General features: G+C 37.9%; 2 protein-coding genes across 2 annotated transcripts; one reads left to right on the top strand and one right to left on the bottom strand.

Moving 5' to 3' along the window:
- The first annotated feature begins 4,691 nt into the window (after positions 1–4,691).
- LOC123635163 (olfactory receptor 10J1-like) lies at positions 4,692–5,624 on the top strand. Its single transcript, XM_045547052.1, has one exon. It carries the CDS (start codon positions 4,692–4,694, stop codon positions 5,622–5,624), a length of 933 nt encoding a protein of 310 aa, XP_045403008.1.
- A 1,751-nt stretch (positions 5,625–7,375) lies between these two features.
- On the bottom strand, positions 7,376–10,556 carry LOC123635164 (mucosal pentraxin-like). The gene is made up of 2 exons (XM_045547053.1): positions 10,413–10,556; positions 7,376–8,045 (listed from the first exon to the last, which is right to left on the bottom strand). The coding sequence occupies exons 1-2, from the start codon at positions 10,477–10,479 to the stop codon at positions 7,450–7,452; spliced, it is 663 nt and encodes a 220-aa protein (XP_045403009.1). The 5' UTR covers positions 10,480–10,556; the 3' UTR covers positions 7,376–7,449.
- Positions 10,557–18,124: the final 7,568 nt, after the last annotated feature.

Below are 18,124 nucleotides of genomic sequence, written 5' to 3'. Positions count from 1 at the left end.
TTTTCTATAAAGAACACGCATTACTTTTCTAATCAGAGGGAAAACAGGGTTATTTTCAGAAAGAAAATTCTTAATACAGGTTGAAGATCCTTATAGTAATCCCCTTTTACACGGTAGCTGACATGGCTCTTGCAACATCCCCCGTAGGTAGAGAGACACTCTTGACGGAGAGAGTCCTGCTGAGCCAGAAACTAAACTCACTGGAGATCCACTGTGGTTTCATTCTCTCCAGGAAGAGCAGAGAATGAACCAAAGGGAGCACAAAAAAGGGCTCTGACTCTCTTCTGTCCTTTCCAAGCATTGGTGATGGATGTCGCTAAACAGGAGAGTAAAGTAAGGTTGAGATGTATATCAGAGAGATTTAAGGAAATTTGCTATAAGGTGAAGCGGGGCAGGAGAAGCTCTGGCCCCCATAACATTCTGCTTGCCGTGATCTTATTTATTTAAATAAGTTTCAGGAAGCTAGCTGCTCTCTAATGCTGAGAAACTAAAATTTAGGATCTTCCCTTTGTAAGTTTACACAGTATTCATGTGGTTTACTTGACTGAAACTCAACACATAAATAGTGTCTGAAACCCCAGCAAACCTCAAAAGTCAGTAAACAAATGAAAGCATCTCCTTTATCTGTGACAGAAGTTCCTAAGGAAGCCTTTGAGACCAGGTCTCAGGTTTTGTCTTCCTTAGCTCTTAGTACCTTGGAGAAATTCTCAAAGGGATGGTCACAGGAGACTTGGGACAAAGGGATTTGCTCCTCCCTGGGGAAAATAAATATCCAGAGCTCCTGAAATCTGCAGTTTAAGAGACTGGATTTTGTTCCTGGGCCACTTCCCAGGACAAAAGAAACAATATCCCTAGCCTCAAGGAACACAGCAATAATTTGAGGTTCTTCCTGATACTAGAGAGTGCTGGATTTTCCTCACTTTGTGGGTTTTAGCTTCCCTGGTAAATGCCTCTTGAACACAAGGTTTTTTCACCTGTTTCCTCTGAAAAGACTCAGTTTCTTTAATGCCTTTTAAAGCTCACTATCTTGAAAGTGTCTCCCTCTTCTTATTGCCAAGATCAGAACCAGTGAGTGGCTGCTGGGAGGGTAATTGAAAATGGAATACCATGTGCATTTTTCAAAATATTACTATTTTCCCTCTATGGTTTCCAGTATGTGGTTGGTCATATTGAATCTCATGTCCATTAATATTATATTTCTTCATGCTTGTCTTGCTCTGGTAATGGATTGAAGGACATGAAATTTAGCAGAGACATAATAATGGTGTTCAAATATTTGAAATACTATCATGTTGAAGAGGAAATAGAAGGTGGAATGATGTGGGAGGTGGTAAATTGCAAGGAGATAGATATTGAGTCAATAGAAAGTAACATTTTCTAAGAATTAAAATCAATCAAAAATAGAATTGATGATAGTACATCTGTTTGAATCCATATAATGAAATATTATACACCATGGGAAATATAAAAAATGAGAGATCCAAACTACTGTTATGGAAAATGTTCAAAATATAATATTAAATGAAAAAAAGCTAGTAGTGAATTGATATGTGCAGACTGATTCCATTTATTTAAAATCGAAATGATACAAAAGTATGCATGATTGTACACAGAAAATTTCTGGACAAAAATAAACAATAACAACAAAGTATAACTCATGTTTACCTCTAGACAAGAAAATGTAGAGAAGGAGAAAACTAACTTTTCAATTTATATCTTTCTGTGCAGATGGCTTTTCCCTGTCATGAGCATTATTATAATTTAAAAAGACTAGTTTTATTTATTTTTTTTTAGTGAAGTTGGTAACTTACCAAAAAAAAAAAAAAAGAGCTTATGCTAACTTATAACACAATGAATTTCAATCATTGAAGGTACTAAAACAAAATTTGAGGGACTGCTCATAAGGAATGCTGTGCTTGTAAAATTATTTCTTAACTCTAAGGTCCTATGATTCAGTTGTATTTAAAGGACTTAAAAAACTACCAAGCACGTGAGCTTTTCTAGCTTACCTATAATTGGAAAGACTTGAACAATGAAATGAATAAGATTATCTTCTTGCCCAGAATTGGTTGTCAGGTCTAGGCAGAAAATTATTTCTCTGAAAGGAAACTTTTTGAATTTTTTAAGGGGTGGAGAGATATTTTGGGCTAAAGATCCATAATCCAAGAAATAGAAAGTGATGTAAAATGTTGCTTTTCTCAGTGACAAGGATTCCACAGAAGGAAGTGGACATTTTATTTCATGTATCATGATCCTACTAATCTAGGGTTATCACTCATGGGAGTCTTTGCCATCTTGATGAGGCATCATTTTCTTGAGGTGATGATGAGAGGGGACATGGAATGGCAGGAATGCACAAGCTCAATTCAATCTTCTCTTCTATAACCTAACTTATTTATGTTTTTCATTCTCCTTAGTGTAGGTAGGATTGATTTTCTAATTACATAAACATTTGAGTTTCATCTTGTTCTGTAATACATTGTAAATCTCAGTTACATAGGAATGGTTAAGGACTAGCCCAGCTTCACATCTCCAAGGAAAATTAACACATATTTTGCATTACATTTTTCTCAATATTTTGAAACTATTTTATATTTTTCAGTTCATCAAAATCTTTAGTAAGAAAATTCCAAAATCTTCCTTCATTCAAGTAGTTGCATCCCACTGCAGTAATTAATGGGTCAGCATTGATCTTGTCTTATAATATTTGGTTTGTCATGGATTTTTGCATTAATTTTAATCTTTTAAAATATTGCATTAAATATTAGATTCATGATATATCAGGACATATGTGTAAAAAAGTATTTTAATGTTATTTATAATAGTGAAGATGTTAGCCAGATAGAGAGATAGATAGAGTCTCCTTACATTACCCAGAAAACTTATTTTTAGCATTTTCGTACATTTAATTTTTTAATGATATGTATGCCATTGTATGTGTGTCCTACCTTTGTTTATCACTCTCTTCTCCATTTATTTTCTTTTTCTTTTTATAAAATCATGGCCTATCCATCAATCACTCAATCTATCTACCTACTTATCTATCATATTTTTTCATATCAGCACTTTTTAGATTTGTAATGGCTGCATAGTTCCCATCAGATGGATATTTTATAATTAATTTAATTATTCCTTTATTAATTTAAATTGTTTCTGATCTTCATTGTTATAAATAGTATCATAAAAAATTCTTTGTATGTACAACCTGATATATACCTGTGATTATTTCCTTAAAATAAATAATTGGAAATGGAAATATTAAGCCAATGAGAATGGACATACGTTGTCATTAATATACTAATATTTTATCTATTTGTCTAGATGAAATATTCTAAAATTTTTCAAGTTTTCTCAGTTTTTTTCCAGTTTTTCCATTTTTTTCCCAAGGTATCTCATTCCCAGAGTAAGGAAAATACATTAATTCATTCCAATAAAAGCAACAAAAAAGTATCTTCTTTCTCATCTATTTTGTGATCATGATGCTTCTTAGGTATTTGTGGTGTAGGACAAATCACACTAGCCTTGAAATTAAAAGATTGAATTAATTTGGGTGTATCCCCTAACCCTAAATATCTCAGTAAAATGGGGATAATAATAACATATGGGATTGTTATAGTGTTAAATAATATATATGAAAACTCTTTATAAACCAAAAAGTGCCATAAGAGATTATTGTTGTTGTTGTTGTTGTTGTTGTTGTTTTTATTGTACTCTTTTTGAAAATGAGAGCTTTTGATCCCCTAATAACTCTCCAGATAAGGAATAGAGGAAGAGAGGTGTGAACTGGATTCTCTAAAGTTTCCGACTTTGTAATTCTGAAGAAATTAGAAAAGACAGTTTAGTTTAGTAGTGAAGCAGAGTATTTGTGAAAATTCACACCTAAGGGCAAGGTAGAAAATGCATAGAAATACACACTGTCCATGAGAACAAGTTACTGGGTGACACTTAGCAACACTACAGGGAGTTTGGATTGACAGGTTGTATTTAGTCCTAGGAAAACTTTCTAAGGCAGAGGAGACTTCAGTCAAGTATTGAAGAAAGAAGGAACATTTCTTGATTTAAAAATATGGGGGGACCGTCAGCTTTGAAGCTATTGAATGACTTGTGAAAATGGTTCATGACAAGTGTAACAGGCAGAAAGTAAACATTTACGGTACGCAAGCAGAGAGCATTGCCCTGTTTGAAAATCCAGGGAGAAGGATCTTTAAGAAGATCAAAACTGTGGTTTAAGCAAAGTGGAAGTGGTTGAAAAATTTGTTTTAGGTAAACAAAATCTGCAACTTTAATCTAAAAGAAAATTGCTTTCAAATTTAACTCTGCATCGCCTGTTTCTTTAGCCTAGTTTTCCCCTAACACCTATGTTCTAACTCACCAGGAGATCTTTTCCAAACTTGCCCCAAGTGTCTTTCCTTCCATCCTTTCCCATCCCTATTTATTCTTCCATACCTTCATACTTAAACTGCCTTGTGTGAAATTATTTCCTGATTGTGTTTTTCTACCTATACCTATAGGTAAACAGTAATGCCCAGTAACTTGGCATCCATCCAGGGACAGAATCCTTATCAACTCCTTCTCCTAGGGTTCCCCTGCTCAAAGGATTGGGTACTGACATGTTCTGACTGACTGACCCAAGTCTCCATACTTTTTTTTTTTATTTCAGCATATCATACTTTTGATCTGGAATTTATTCAATGAAGAGAGAGAACCACACAGCAGTGAGTGAGTTTTTTTTCCAGGGTTTCTCTAGCTTTCATGAACACAAACTCACCCTCTTTGTGATATTTCTTACCTTGTACCTTTTAACCCTGGCTGGTAATGTCATCATTGTGACAATTATCAGCACTGATCGTCACCTCCACACCCCCATGTACTTCTTTCTCAATATGCTTTCTACTTCAGAGACTCTGTACACGTTAGTCATTGTACCACCAATGCTCTCCAGCCTTGTAAGTCTAAGCCAACCCATCTCCTTGGCTGGCTGTGCCACCCAGATGTTCTTTTTTATTACTTTGGCCATCAACAACTGCTTCCTGCTCACGGCAATGGGGTATGACAGGTATGTAGCCATCTGCAACCCCTTGAGGTACTTGGTCATCATGAACACGAGGGTGTGTGCCCAGCTGGCATGTGGGGCCTGTGGCATTGGGCTGCTTGTGGCCATAATTCAGATTTCATCTGTGTTCAGGCTGCCTTTTTGTGATAGAGAGGTGGCCCATTATTTCTGTGACATCCGCCCGGTTATGAAACTCTCCTGTGCTGATACTACTTTACATGACATAGTTAATTTTATTGTCAGCTCTCTGGTTATTGTGGTACCCATGGCTTTAGTCTTCATCTCCTACATTCTTATCATCTCCACTATCCTCAAGATTGCCTCAGCTGAGGGCCGGAAAAAGGCTTTTGCAACCTGCGCCTCCCACCTCACTGTGGTTATTGTCCACTATGGCTGTGCCTCCATTGCCTACCTCAAGCCCAAGTCAGAGAACACCAGGGATCAGGACCAGCTGATCTCAGTGACCTACACCATTTTTACTCCACTCCTTAATCCTGTTGTGTACACTTTGAGGAACAAGGAGGTCAAAGATGCCCTTCTCCGCGCTATTGGCAAAAAACCTCTTGCTTAGGACCTTTGGCAGTTTGACATATAATCTATCATAGTCTGGGTATTTTTGTAAGCTCAAAAAATTTGATCCTATCATTCATCCTCTACCCAGAAAGAGTTGCAAAATTTGGTGGTAAGCCTGCATTAAAGAATCAAGAGTCTCCTTTACTTCACTCTTGTTTTTACCATCATTCACCTATACCTTCTACTAATCTCATAGGTTACCACCTGGGGAATGATCAGAGGCTGCTCGCAGGTGGAAAGCTGGTAGGAAATCATAAGAAAGGGGTAGTTGACTGTTCTCAGTTTGTTGACGGCAGAAAAGTGGACTGCATAATGCCTATTTTGAAGTAATTGGTTGAAAGTTCAACCTAAATTTCAAAGAGGATACAGTTGGTGTACAGGATGTATTGGAAACACAGTCAAAACTACCTGTCCTACATGTCATCACTTTCTCCTTTGGGCAGTGACAAAAGCAGCAGATCCTGACATTTAGAAGAAATATTGTTAGCTTTGAACATTCTCATCTGCCTTGGAGACCCATGAAATTGTTTTCCAGTTTTGCTGAGGCTCACATTAGAACTATTCCCTTGGTGAGTGTCGATTACCAGTATGTTCAGTGTTAATAAGCATCACGGTTACATCTAGCCAATCAATTTCACTGCACTTATATACGCTTTCTGTGGGGGTAACATGTGCTATACTGAATTCACAAACGTATGGATATCTGAAGATATTTTTTGAAATTAAATTTATTAATAGCACCTCTCAACTAACTCTCGTTATCTCAGATCTGGAAATTAACCCATGACTTTCATTCTTCTCTGTGTAGAACATAACCTGATACCCATGTCTTGCCTTTACCCTTTTCATTTGGACATTGATGGATTTATTTTCTGTGAATAAAGTTAAACTCTAAGTTTAAACACTTGTCAAACAAGAGTCTGGGAGTCTCCCAACTCTTATTGTTATTGCCTTCTAAAGGGGAAGGCTATCTTGATTTGTGAGAAAGGTTTAAGATTTTAGAATTATTTGGCCTGGAGAAAAAAAGAGGCAGAAATTGCCAAATGTATTCTGGTCTATAAAGGGCTGATGTTAAAAAAAAAAAAAATCAATCTGTATCTCTCACCCACCCAAACTGTCCAAGGGTCCCCATTGAAAATGCATTGAAAGTGTATGTCAAACAAAGGACCTGGGAATCCCTAATGATGGAAGAGCCAGGAAGGGTTTATGTTTATGAAACTTTGCCTTAAAGAACAAAGGATTTGGCTCCTCAAAGCAGCTCCCTCCAAGAGAGCAACATGAGAGTGAACGTGAAGAGGAACTCCAAGGCAGTTTATCTTTGCCCTTATCTGAGTGTTCCCGGAGGACACCTCTGAATCCTCTCTAGGGTAGGTACAAGGGAAACATTGCCACAACCCTGTTCTTGTGAAAACTCATTTTGAGATGCTCTGTTTGGGGGTCTTGTTCACTCTAGTAGCCTCTCCCATTTTGGAAGGCCTCTCCCAATAGTTACATCATGTTTATAGATTGCTGAATTTGAATACACAGAACCCCCAGAGAGCCTCCCACAGTTGTACAGAGTTCTGTAAGATTGGTGACCAATACTGAAAGCACTGTGTTCTCCTGAGTTCCTGTAGTTTCATGCAAAAGAAAATTATTGTGCAATTCACCCAAAATAATTTTTGTAACAATAAATTGTGTATATTAAAGTTCTACCTTGTCTTTTTTTGATGTAGTTTCCTCCATCTTAACAGAGCCAGAAAAAGACAATAAAATCAATGCATTTAATTTCAAAGAGTATGTGATTATCACTAAACATAAATCATGCCTGAAGAGAATGATACCTAAGTCCACACCTTGGGCTTAGTCACCACATAGCCATTATCTTCATAAGTTAGGTCTTGCCAGTTCAGGATGTTGCCACTGTTACACAAGTCAAGCATCTCCTTTAGAGGGAGCACATGATCCCACAAGGAAACATCCCATATCTCCCCAACAAAGGATTGACTTGCATCAAATTGTCCCCCAAAAGAATCCTGCTCTTGTCCCAAGATAATCTTAGCCTCTGATCCCACAGAGTACCCCTGTCTTACTCCCTTCCTCCCCAGGAGTTTTCCATTCACCCGGAGTTCAGCAATCCCAGAGGCAGACTCCCAGCTTGCACAGACATGGGTTGGGGTATAAGAAGATGGGGGTGCATTGAAAGTGACCTCAGAATTCCCAAGGTACAGCATGTACACCCCCATTTTTTTGACAAAGAGAAGAAGCTCATTGTCCTGGGAGGGAATGCTGTAGGAGAAGAGGCTATAAGGGCGGGTGAGGTCTGTGAAGGCTTTCAGGCACAGCGTGAAGTTCTGCAGTGGCTTCTTCACCTTGGGAATCAAGGACACATAGGCTGTAGCAGATTCTTTAGGAAAAATAAACACCTTCCCTGTCATGTCTGTGGAGAAAAGACAATGTGACAAAATTTTGTTCAAACTTCTTATTTCATTCTTTCTCACTGTGGACACTAGGCTGCCTCCTGACAGGGTATGTATAGCACACTGGAGTTTATGAAGTGCTTGTAACTACATCATCTCACTGACATACAAGCAAAATGTCAATATTAAAAGGTGGGTTTTGGTTCAGCTGTCCTGTTAGAAAGGCAAATTAAATATGTCCTATATCAGGCCCCAACTCCATTTTTCTTGCAGATTTCATCCAGATAAAATAGCAAACACCAGTCACAGAAAATGAAACACAGCTAACACTTGCAGTGTAATGGATAAAGCATGAAGCACGTCATCCTGCCACCACTGATCAGATTCTGAGATTTCTCCCATGGGACAGACACTTGTGCCTGGGGTTAGGCATACTTTCAATGGTTCATCTTGAACCTTGGCTTGGCTGTGAAGGACCAACACTGTGGTTAGTGCTAAGTCTAAGGAATAGACTAGTGTGCAAACCACATGCCCCAGACCTTTCTGGCATCCTTGCTCTCTTCCCGGCCCCCTTTTTGCAGGAGTGGCAATTTAAGGGGTGCCAATTGATCTTAAATTGTATCCCAATTTTCCATTGTTTTTTCCCTGTGGCTGTAATATCAGGGTCGTGGTATTACTTACCATTGACTTATTTCCTCTTAAGATCCACAAGAGAAGAGAAGGGCTTAATCATTATAAAACCAACTATTTTTTTCTTGCTTAGGAAAGCAAATTTAATAAATGCTATGGTCTGGAAAATAAGTTAGAGAATAATGGCTAACTGAATCAAGGAAGACATAGCCTAAAAGCACTATGAAGTCTTGAATTGAGTTAGTTTTCCTTCATAACAGGAAATAGAAAAACAGCATGAATTCCTGTTTCCTAGATTCAAGGCTTCTTAAGAAATGCCCACCCTGGACAAATAATAGGAATAGGGAACTGAGGGAGAGGAAACTAAGGGAGAGATTATGGGCTTTAATAAAAAGAGAAAGAGAGAACGTCAGTTAATACAATAGGAAGTAGGAAGACAGAAAAGTAAACTATGCATTCGTGCCCTGTGATCTAATTATCTCCGTTTGTGATTTGTAATCTTGTCACTAAACAAAACTGGAGCAAAACATCGTGCTAAGTCAGAGAGTGAGATTTTGAATAACTTATTACTGGTGGTAATACTGTAGAGAAATGGTGTCTTGAAAGTGAGAAGATAAGATTGTCCTTAGTGGCAGTAATAACAAGGAAAAAGTGCCAAAACATCAAAGTTTTATTATGGCTAATTAAAAAAAAATTTATAACAGTTACACATCACAAAGTACCTATTGCCTTTCACTGATCTCACCCAATCTTCATAGCAACTTTTCACTAGATAAATGTTGTTTTTATCCCCATTGTACAGATGAAGAAGCTGAAGATCAGAGTTGAGCAACTTCACAAAGGTAATTCAGTTAGGTTGGGAGAAACTGGTTCACTGATTTAAAGTCCAAGCTACTTCCAAGATTTCTTATTTTCTCTCATGTTACGGAGACTAAGCGCTTGAAGGAGATCAGGGAGAGAACGTCCCAACCCTTGTAACGACTGCTCTTTTTCTAGCAAAACCACACATCCCTTCTTATTCTCTCAGGTGAGAGGGAATGATGTTTCTATTCAACAAGCAAAGCCTGTTCTTTCTCTAGCCCTAAGACTTCCTTATGCTAGGTGTATCCTTATTCATCAGCATCTGTGGTGGTTTTAAAAATATGTCCAAAAATAATTCTTCTCTCCTTGGGTGTGGGCTGACTCACTCCTAATGAAAAGAATACAGCAGGAGTGAAGCATGTGATTTCTAAGAATAGATTATGAAAAGGCTGTGGCTTCTGTGCTGGGCCCTTTCTCTCCCTGTGTCAGGATCACTCACTTTTAAAGAAGACAGGTGCCATGTTGTGGGACCCTCTACAGAAAGGCCCTGTGGCAAGGAGCTAAGGGAGGTATGGCCAATAGCCAGTGAGGAACCGAGGCCCTCAGTCCAACACCTGTAAGGAACTGAATCCTGACAATAACCATGTAAGTGAGCTTAGAATTAGATCCTCTCTCTAGCTGACCGTTCAGAAGAAACTACAGTCCTGATTAAGTGACATCAACCTCATGAGAGACACTGGGTCAGAATTATCAGCTAAGCCACTCCCTATTTCTTGATACACAGAAACTACAAGTCAATAAATGTTTGTGGCTTCAAGCTGCTGAGTTTTGAGATAGATTGCTTATATACTCATACCTTCCTGAAACAGCAGCGGCAGCAACAAAACAACAAAACGTGGTATAATCTAGTTCCCCTGAAACTTGAAGAAAACTTCCCAATTAGGCTCAAAACCCACCTGAACTAGCTGGCACACCTCCTGAGACAGTGGTAAGGAGCAGGACGCCCAGAAGAATCTTCTCCATCGTGCTCTCCTTGGGACTTCCAGAGTAGTGACAAGGAAAGCCACAGTTGTCACAACAGAGAGATGCTGGCTGTTTGGCTTCTTATATTGTGCTCATAGGGGCAAAGCCTTTGTTCTACCAGTAGAAAAAAAGTTGCAAATGGTAAATATTAACTCAACAAGGAAGCAGTTTAAAAACTAACTTTAATTTTTCAACCTATTATTTGTGTTATTGAGTTTTTTCCTTCTCTTTTAATTGTTCTATTTCCTGCTGAGCTGTCCTCTTCAGGTCCTCCCCTACTTTTCCAAGGAAGGAGGCTCTATTTCCTTCTGAAGGGAAATTTTATTACCTTATCTATGTAAGGACATTGTTCCAGTCTAATGTCAGGACTATAAAATGAGCATACTTGTAGGTCTGCCTGAGGAAGCATTCTCCATTAAAGGAGCTCAGGATATTTCACCCCAAAATATGACTCTGGTATAAAGAGTATTTTGAATTAGAGTTCCATAGAGATCAATAGGTGTTGGAAGAAGCATTCTCTCTTTCTGCAAAAAAACTGAAGGACTCATCATAAAGAACAATTGACTTCCCTTCCCCTCCATGTTATCTCAATATATTACAGGAAAGAAGATCAAGAATGCAACCAGACCTGGCCCAAATAATTTTAAAGATAATACTTGTCTCTCAGATTAATTTAATTTCCAAAGATAATTATTTACAAGTCATTCTGTTTCCCCCATCCACTCATTCTCTTAAATATTATATCTATCCATCATCCCTAATAACTATTTATTGCTTCTAGAAAGAATTACTTATATTCCTCATCTCCCATTCCCCTCTAAAATGAGGATATACAAATTTCTGGACCCCACTGAGATATTGGGTAATCATTGTGATTATCCCCTTGCCCACAGTAAATAAATCTTTCTTTTATTAATCTGCCTTAATTGTGTGTTGATCTTTCAGTGAAACTTCTGGGGCAATGGGGAAATTTTCCCTCACTCCCACATTCTCTTTTTTTTAAAAATTTTTTTTATTTACTTATATTACGGGGGTACAAATGTTTAGGTTAGGTGTATTGCCCTTGCCCCACCTGAGTCAGAGCTTCAAGCGTGTCCATCCCCCAGACGGTGCACACTGCACCCATTAGGTGTGAATATATCCATCCCCTCCTCCCCCCTCCCATCTGCCCACCACCCGATGAATGTTACTGCTACATGTGCATTTAAGTGTTGATCAGTTAATACCAATTTGATGGTGACACATTCTCTTTTAGTGTTCCACTATGACTCTTCTTGCAAGCTATGCCTTGCTTTTATTAACCCTTACTGTTTTTCCAGCTGGTCAGGAACAGACCAGCGTCCCTTTGCACCAGTCTTTCAAATCCTGGCCCCATTAACTAATCAATCAAATATCTGGTTATGCAAACATCTAGATCATGCAAAGGAACCTGGACTCATTTTTGTTTCTGCAAATGTGAATGCCTTGTGGAACAAGTCCAGAAGATAGATATGTGACAAGATGTGGCATCCACAACCAGAGAAAAAACATCATGCTGCCTCTCCTGTTGGTGAGTCAACTGGACACAGAAAAACTTCTGTGGAAGCTTAAGAACTGTCTTTTGCTCAGGTAAAGTTACGAGAAACAAAATTTTTATTTTCAATGGGTGACATACTAGGGCAATATTGCAATCAAATCCTATGGTTTGATTCCACAGATGACATTCTTGCACTTCTTAGATGGTACTGACAGTAACCCTCATGATGTCAACACTTGTCAAATCACCAGATGTTATGGATGGCTCACAAGCCAGGCCTGTGTAACTTGGGATAGCTGACTTGCTCTTCTAGTTAAATTGCCACACAGTAAAGATTACATATGGACAAACCAAAAGTCTGGACTCACCTGGTTAGGTGACAAAAATAAGCCCTATATCTTCCAGAACAAGACAAAATATCAAATATTATAACAAGTATTTCACAACCTGTTCTGTTCCCAGAAAATGACAGGAGCACATGGAGACAGGAGATGTGCAAGTCCCAATGAGGAAGAAAAGGCACAGAAAACTCCAGGCTGGGAGGTCATGGGTTGCAACTTGATCCTATCTGTAAATAACACTGGTCTTTTTATCATGTGTGGCAATAAAGTATACAAGTGGTTCCCACCTAGATGGCCAGGACAATGTGCACTTGGTTATCTGACACCTTCTGTTACCAGGTACTTTAAATGCCAGCCAAATGACAAAGTTGGGCTCTTTTGTTCTTAAAGTGGTACTATACAAATGTACAAGATGGAATTTTATTAAAAAAAAAAAAACACTTGTGTATCACAATTCTAAGTTCTTTTTGGTGCTCAGGACTCTTTTCCCAGCATTTGGAACTCATAAGCTTGAAAAGGCAGTTTTAACTCTTTCCATGGTAATAGACCAAGAGTTCAACATCACCACACAAGCATTTGGAGCACTTCTGTTAGAAGTCAACAGCCTACCTTTGGTTGTACATATTTCAAAACTTCTGCCTCCTGGGTGACCTGACACTCCAAAGGGAGGAGCTTGTGCAATTATTCATCAAAAATGCTACTTCTATGCAAACTGCTCAGGGCAAGTAGAGACTTATCTACACCACTGAAAAGACAAGATAAATATTCTCCGTCAGATTAATGAAGTCAAACAAGTCTGTTGTTCTGACTATTCCCAGGAATGGGACAGTGGCTTAATGGGGTATGGAGAAATGTGCTTAGATCTGTTCTTTGTACTTATTTCTTCTTACTCAAATCTATGTTCTTTTTTTCCCTTTTCAGATCTTTTGTTACTTGACTACTAACTCAATCTCTCTCCACAGCCACTTACTCAGCTTTTAAATGTGTGAAACATCTAGGGAAGTTCCAGACAGGGGTAATGAAGGAGGTCAGAGAATTATACCCCCAAATATGACTCCTTGGTATAAAGAGTATTTTAAAATTTAAGGGCCCTAGAGATCAATAGATGTTAGAAGAGGATTTCCCTCTATCTGCATAAAGCAGGAGTACCCATCAAAAAGAACAACCAAATTCCATTCCCCTCCATGTTATCTCAATGTATTATAGGAAAGAAAATCAAGAATGGTACAATGAACACTATCTGGGTGATGGGCACACTTCTAACCATGACTCAGGCATTTTAAAAGTGATCTGTGGAAACAAAAATGTTTGTACCCCCGATATATTAATTTGAAATAAAAACAAAAGAATGCAACTGGACTTGACCCAAATCATTTTAATGATAAAGCCTGTCTCTCAGGTTAATTTAATTTCCAAAGTGAATTATTTACAAGTCAATCTGTTTCCCCCATTTATTTATTTTCCCAAGTATCTATCCATCCTCCCTAATAACCATTTATTGCCCCTAAGCTGAAGTACCTATATTCCTCATTTCCCACTCCCCTCTAAAATGAGGGTAATATAAATTTTTGGACCCCATTGGGATATTGAATAATCACTCTGTGACTCTCCCTATGGGACAGTAAATAAATCTCTTTGTCTTAGTAATCTGCCTTATTGTGAGTTGATCTTTCAGCAAACTTCCAGTGTAAAGGGGAAATTTCTCGTCATCCCCACAGTGTGGGATAGTCAGTGGAATTTTCAAAGCCACTCTACTCTTTTACAAGCTGCAGTGAAGAGAATCTGGACTCTGATCAGCTGATGACATGGTACGATGCCTTACATAGTAGTCAGATTCCTGACTTTCCTCTGTCTCTCTGTGGGCTCTGGTTAAGCAGACTGTAAAGATTATTGTCTGTTTTGCCTTTCCAATTTTAAGTTTAATGAGAGAAAATGTTTTCATAAGTGTCTAGTCTTGGCATAGTGACTCTTATTTACTTATTTATTTATTTGGTGGTTTGTGCTATGACTCTTTATATTGTCTGATCCCTCTCCTCTCAGAAATAAACTTTTTTTGTTGCTTTTCTTTGTCATTGTCTTTCTGTGTCCTTCTGTCATAATGAGGGTCACCATAGGGTAGAACATGGCCCTTGTAAGCACCCATGTAAGCCCACTGTTCAAGCCAGGCCTGCAGGGTTGCCAGTTTTATGGTTCTAACTAGACCAGCATCTATTAAAGGCAAACTTTGCTATAGGTCCTTGGAGAAAAAAAAAAAAAAGTATGATATTCTGCGCCCATCCTGTTACACATCCTTGAGCTTGTCTTGTGAATGAGGGGGAATTTTCAGCTCAGTTTCCACCATCCAGAAGATGTGCTTTTTAGGAACACACCAGGCAGCCCATCTGAAAAGATTGGGAGTCTGAGACATAGAAGATTCTAAGCAGCACGCTCTTTGTATTGAATGTGTCAAGCTCTAGGGGAGTCTTTGCCCTAAAACGTCCTAGCCTCCTTTTCTCTCTTAAGTCTGTTTCTGTGGGTGAATATTTGGCAATCATGGGAACTGCCAAACTGCCTTCTGTGTGCTTTCTGCATGCTGAACCTGAAAAATTACCAGCTGGGCTTTCTATGAAGAAGCGTATTTGACTGAGTCACTTTTGGAATAAATATACCATTGAGAATTCTGTTTATTAATAGCCAAAAGATGGATCCTTTAAATTAAAAAACTTCTATATTTTTTTAAAAAAGTAAACTTTAGAGATCTCTTATTCTAAACAATTGTCTTATTTGTATTAATAGAGAAATTAGATTAAAAGAAAGACACATGTTGTGGCTAGCCTTAAAAATTCTCTTGACAAAATTAAAGAGTAAAATATTACCTAAAAGGGAAAAAAATCACTGTATACTGCCCCAGCAGGAGCAATAATTAATAATAAAGAAGTATATTTCACTTTATTTTGAACATTAAAAAAAAGATACTCAACCTGTAATAAAATCCTCTGTCTCTGGAAAAAAAAAAAAAAAAAGGCCAGTTCACTTTGTAGCCTACTGGTTAAATTTCTATGCTTTTACCTCAACAGCCTAGCTTTGATTCCCAGGCAGAAAATGGTTGTTATGGTTTGATATTTGTGTAACTTTCACCATTTATTGATTCTTTTTCCTTCCATGCACAGCTTTTGATTTCCTGTATTGTGTGGGGCCACATGGAGCTTTTAGACATTTATGTATAAATGGTCATCTGGAAAGCTGGGGCCCTGGAAAATATGCTGGACAAAAAAATGTGTGTTATACCTCATTTTTGGCTATCGAGACTTTTCTCTCTTTGAGCTGTTTTTGTGGCTGTTTTAGATTTCATAAAAATTGTTCTCCACATATTTGGAGACACCTTTTGCTTCCTTGATTAAGCTGTAACCTTGGTTAGGGCTTATCGGCTTCACTTAAAAGGGTATTTTAATTAAAAAGTTCCAAAGCAAAAATGTCAGCTGTTTGTCTCAGCTAAAGTCTGCTCCATTCATCCTCACTTCTCTCCTTCCTTTTTGCCAATCATGGAGTTTTGACCAATCAAAGTTGGCCAACTGCTCAAACTGTGTTTAGGTGTAACAAACGCTGAGCTGTAACCAATCCAGCTATTTCTAAACTTCACTTCTATTTTCTGACCATCATTTTCTTTTCTGTCTGTGAATTCTCTTCAACCAACATGGCAGTGTTGAAGTCTCTCTCTCTGTTCTGGTTCAGCTATCCAATTGTGAATCACTCTTTGTTCCACTAAACTCTGTTAAATTTCATTTGTCTATGGATTCCAAAGCAGAGCTCCCAGAAACCCCTAGGGGCACTGAGAGTCCAAACGAGTTACTCACTGGGCACATTGTGCCCATTACTCTCTTACTGCATGCAACTGGGACCCATGAGTAAGTTCTGTCTGAGATTCCAAAGCTCCGCAGATTTTTGTTTTTAGTTCTCTGAGTTTTTTTGAGCAAATTTTTGATCCTAACTGGGTTCAGAAGTAATGACAGGAACAAAACTAGGTTGTGGATCCCATAATTAATTAGCTTATATCCATTACAGACCTGAAATTTCTGACTGGGCCAGGCAAAAAATAACAGTAAATGGCAATACTACAGGGGGTATGAATTACAGCTTTCAGGAATTCACAGAGATTTCTGTGTTCTATTCCTTTGTTCCTTTTTCTTGTGTGCTTGAGTAAGGAAAAATCATTGCCTAAGTCGATCTTGGAAATCTGAGAGCCAAAGCCAAAATTTAAAGTAAAAATAGTATCCTTAATTTCTGAAGAACTGAGTACTCTACTTTCTGGCTATGCCTACCTATACATATATAAATATTAGACTCTGGAAGCAGCAAATGCTTACAGAAATGGCAAAATCTTACTGTAGGCAAATTCTTGCCCCTAGTTAATAATTGCTTAAAACAATAAAATAGGTAACTAAAAGATAGATAATCTGAATAAAAGAAAATAAAAATATGTAAGAGCCAGCAAATAAAACATATTTATAAGAGCTATCAGATTTGTTTCTGTCCATATGTCCATATGTCTACGTTTCCATATATGTCATGTGTATGTGACATTTCACTATCAAAATATATAAAGGAGCTCTAATTAATTAATTAGCTTAAGAAATAAGTGCTTAAATCAAATATTTTACCAAGAAGATAGAAACTAACTCAAATGCCTTTTAGTTCATGTAACTTTAATAATACAGTAATGACCTCTGCTCAACTTTCTTTCTGATTCTGTTGCACCTTGATTTACAATTTCTCTTTACATTCATCTTCAGAGGGAGACAATTAACATGGATCTACACATCTCAGAAATACTGTGAGTATCCTTTAATATCCTCTCAAATTCTCAAAGCTGATTTAGATTCCATAATCTTTGCTCAAGGATCCACTTTTGTTCAGTACATTGATCTTTTGCTCTGTAAACAGGGTGCCCTCTTAGACTGCATCATTCTTTTAAAGACTCTAGCTGAATGAGGCCATAAAGCTTCTAGGTCTGAACTCCAGTGGGTACAGACAACTGTTACTTACTTAGTACATAAAATATCTTTGGGCACTCAAAATCTTACCCCAAAACTTTTTGAGTCAATTTTTTAGTAGCCCTCAATAGAGCTTGCACGTTGGCAAAAGGAAAAGCTGCCACTATTTACACAGACTTCAAATATGCCTCTTGAGTCTGCCATGCAGTTGGCACAATTTGTAAATCTCATAGTTTCTTAACTTGTGCTGACACTGCTATTGCCAGTGGGCCTATAATTGCTGCCCTGTTACAAGCTATTCACTTTCCTTCTAAGATTGCCATTGTTCATTGCCCAGCCCACACTAAAGAAATAAATACCGTGTCCCTAGGAAATGATAGAACAGACAAGCTGCTCAACATGTTTTCAAAGTAGCACTCCCTATTCTTTTTCCACTCAATTTATTACACTGTTCTTATCCCTGTCTGATATTATTGATCATCAGGCTAATGCCCCACAGTGTGAAAAGGGTAAGTGGATACAAAAGTGTGCTAAATAATTATCAGACAGATTATATATTGGGCCAAACAGACTCCCTGTAGCCCCTTTTCTTTAAACTTTTTGACCTACACTTGTCTCCCATCAGATGGGATATATTTGCAAATGAGGAATAATTAAATAGATAGATAGATAGATAGATAGATAGATGATAGATAGATAGATGATAGATAGACAGTACTGCCTTGGGATCTACAAAATTTCTAACCAAATTATTTGCCAGTGTACTGTTTGTAAATCTCACCAAATGTCTGGAGGAAACCAACACATTCCAGGAAGCC

Source organism: Lemur catta, chromosome 3 (genome assembly GCF_020740605.2).
Source record: "Lemur catta isolate mLemCat1 chromosome 3, mLemCat1.pri, whole genome shotgun sequence".
NCBI lineage: Eukaryota > Metazoa > Chordata > Mammalia > Primates > Lemuridae > Lemur > Lemur catta.
Note: the sequence above shows the minus strand (reverse complement) of the source record. Positions and strands in the feature narration are given on the sequence as shown.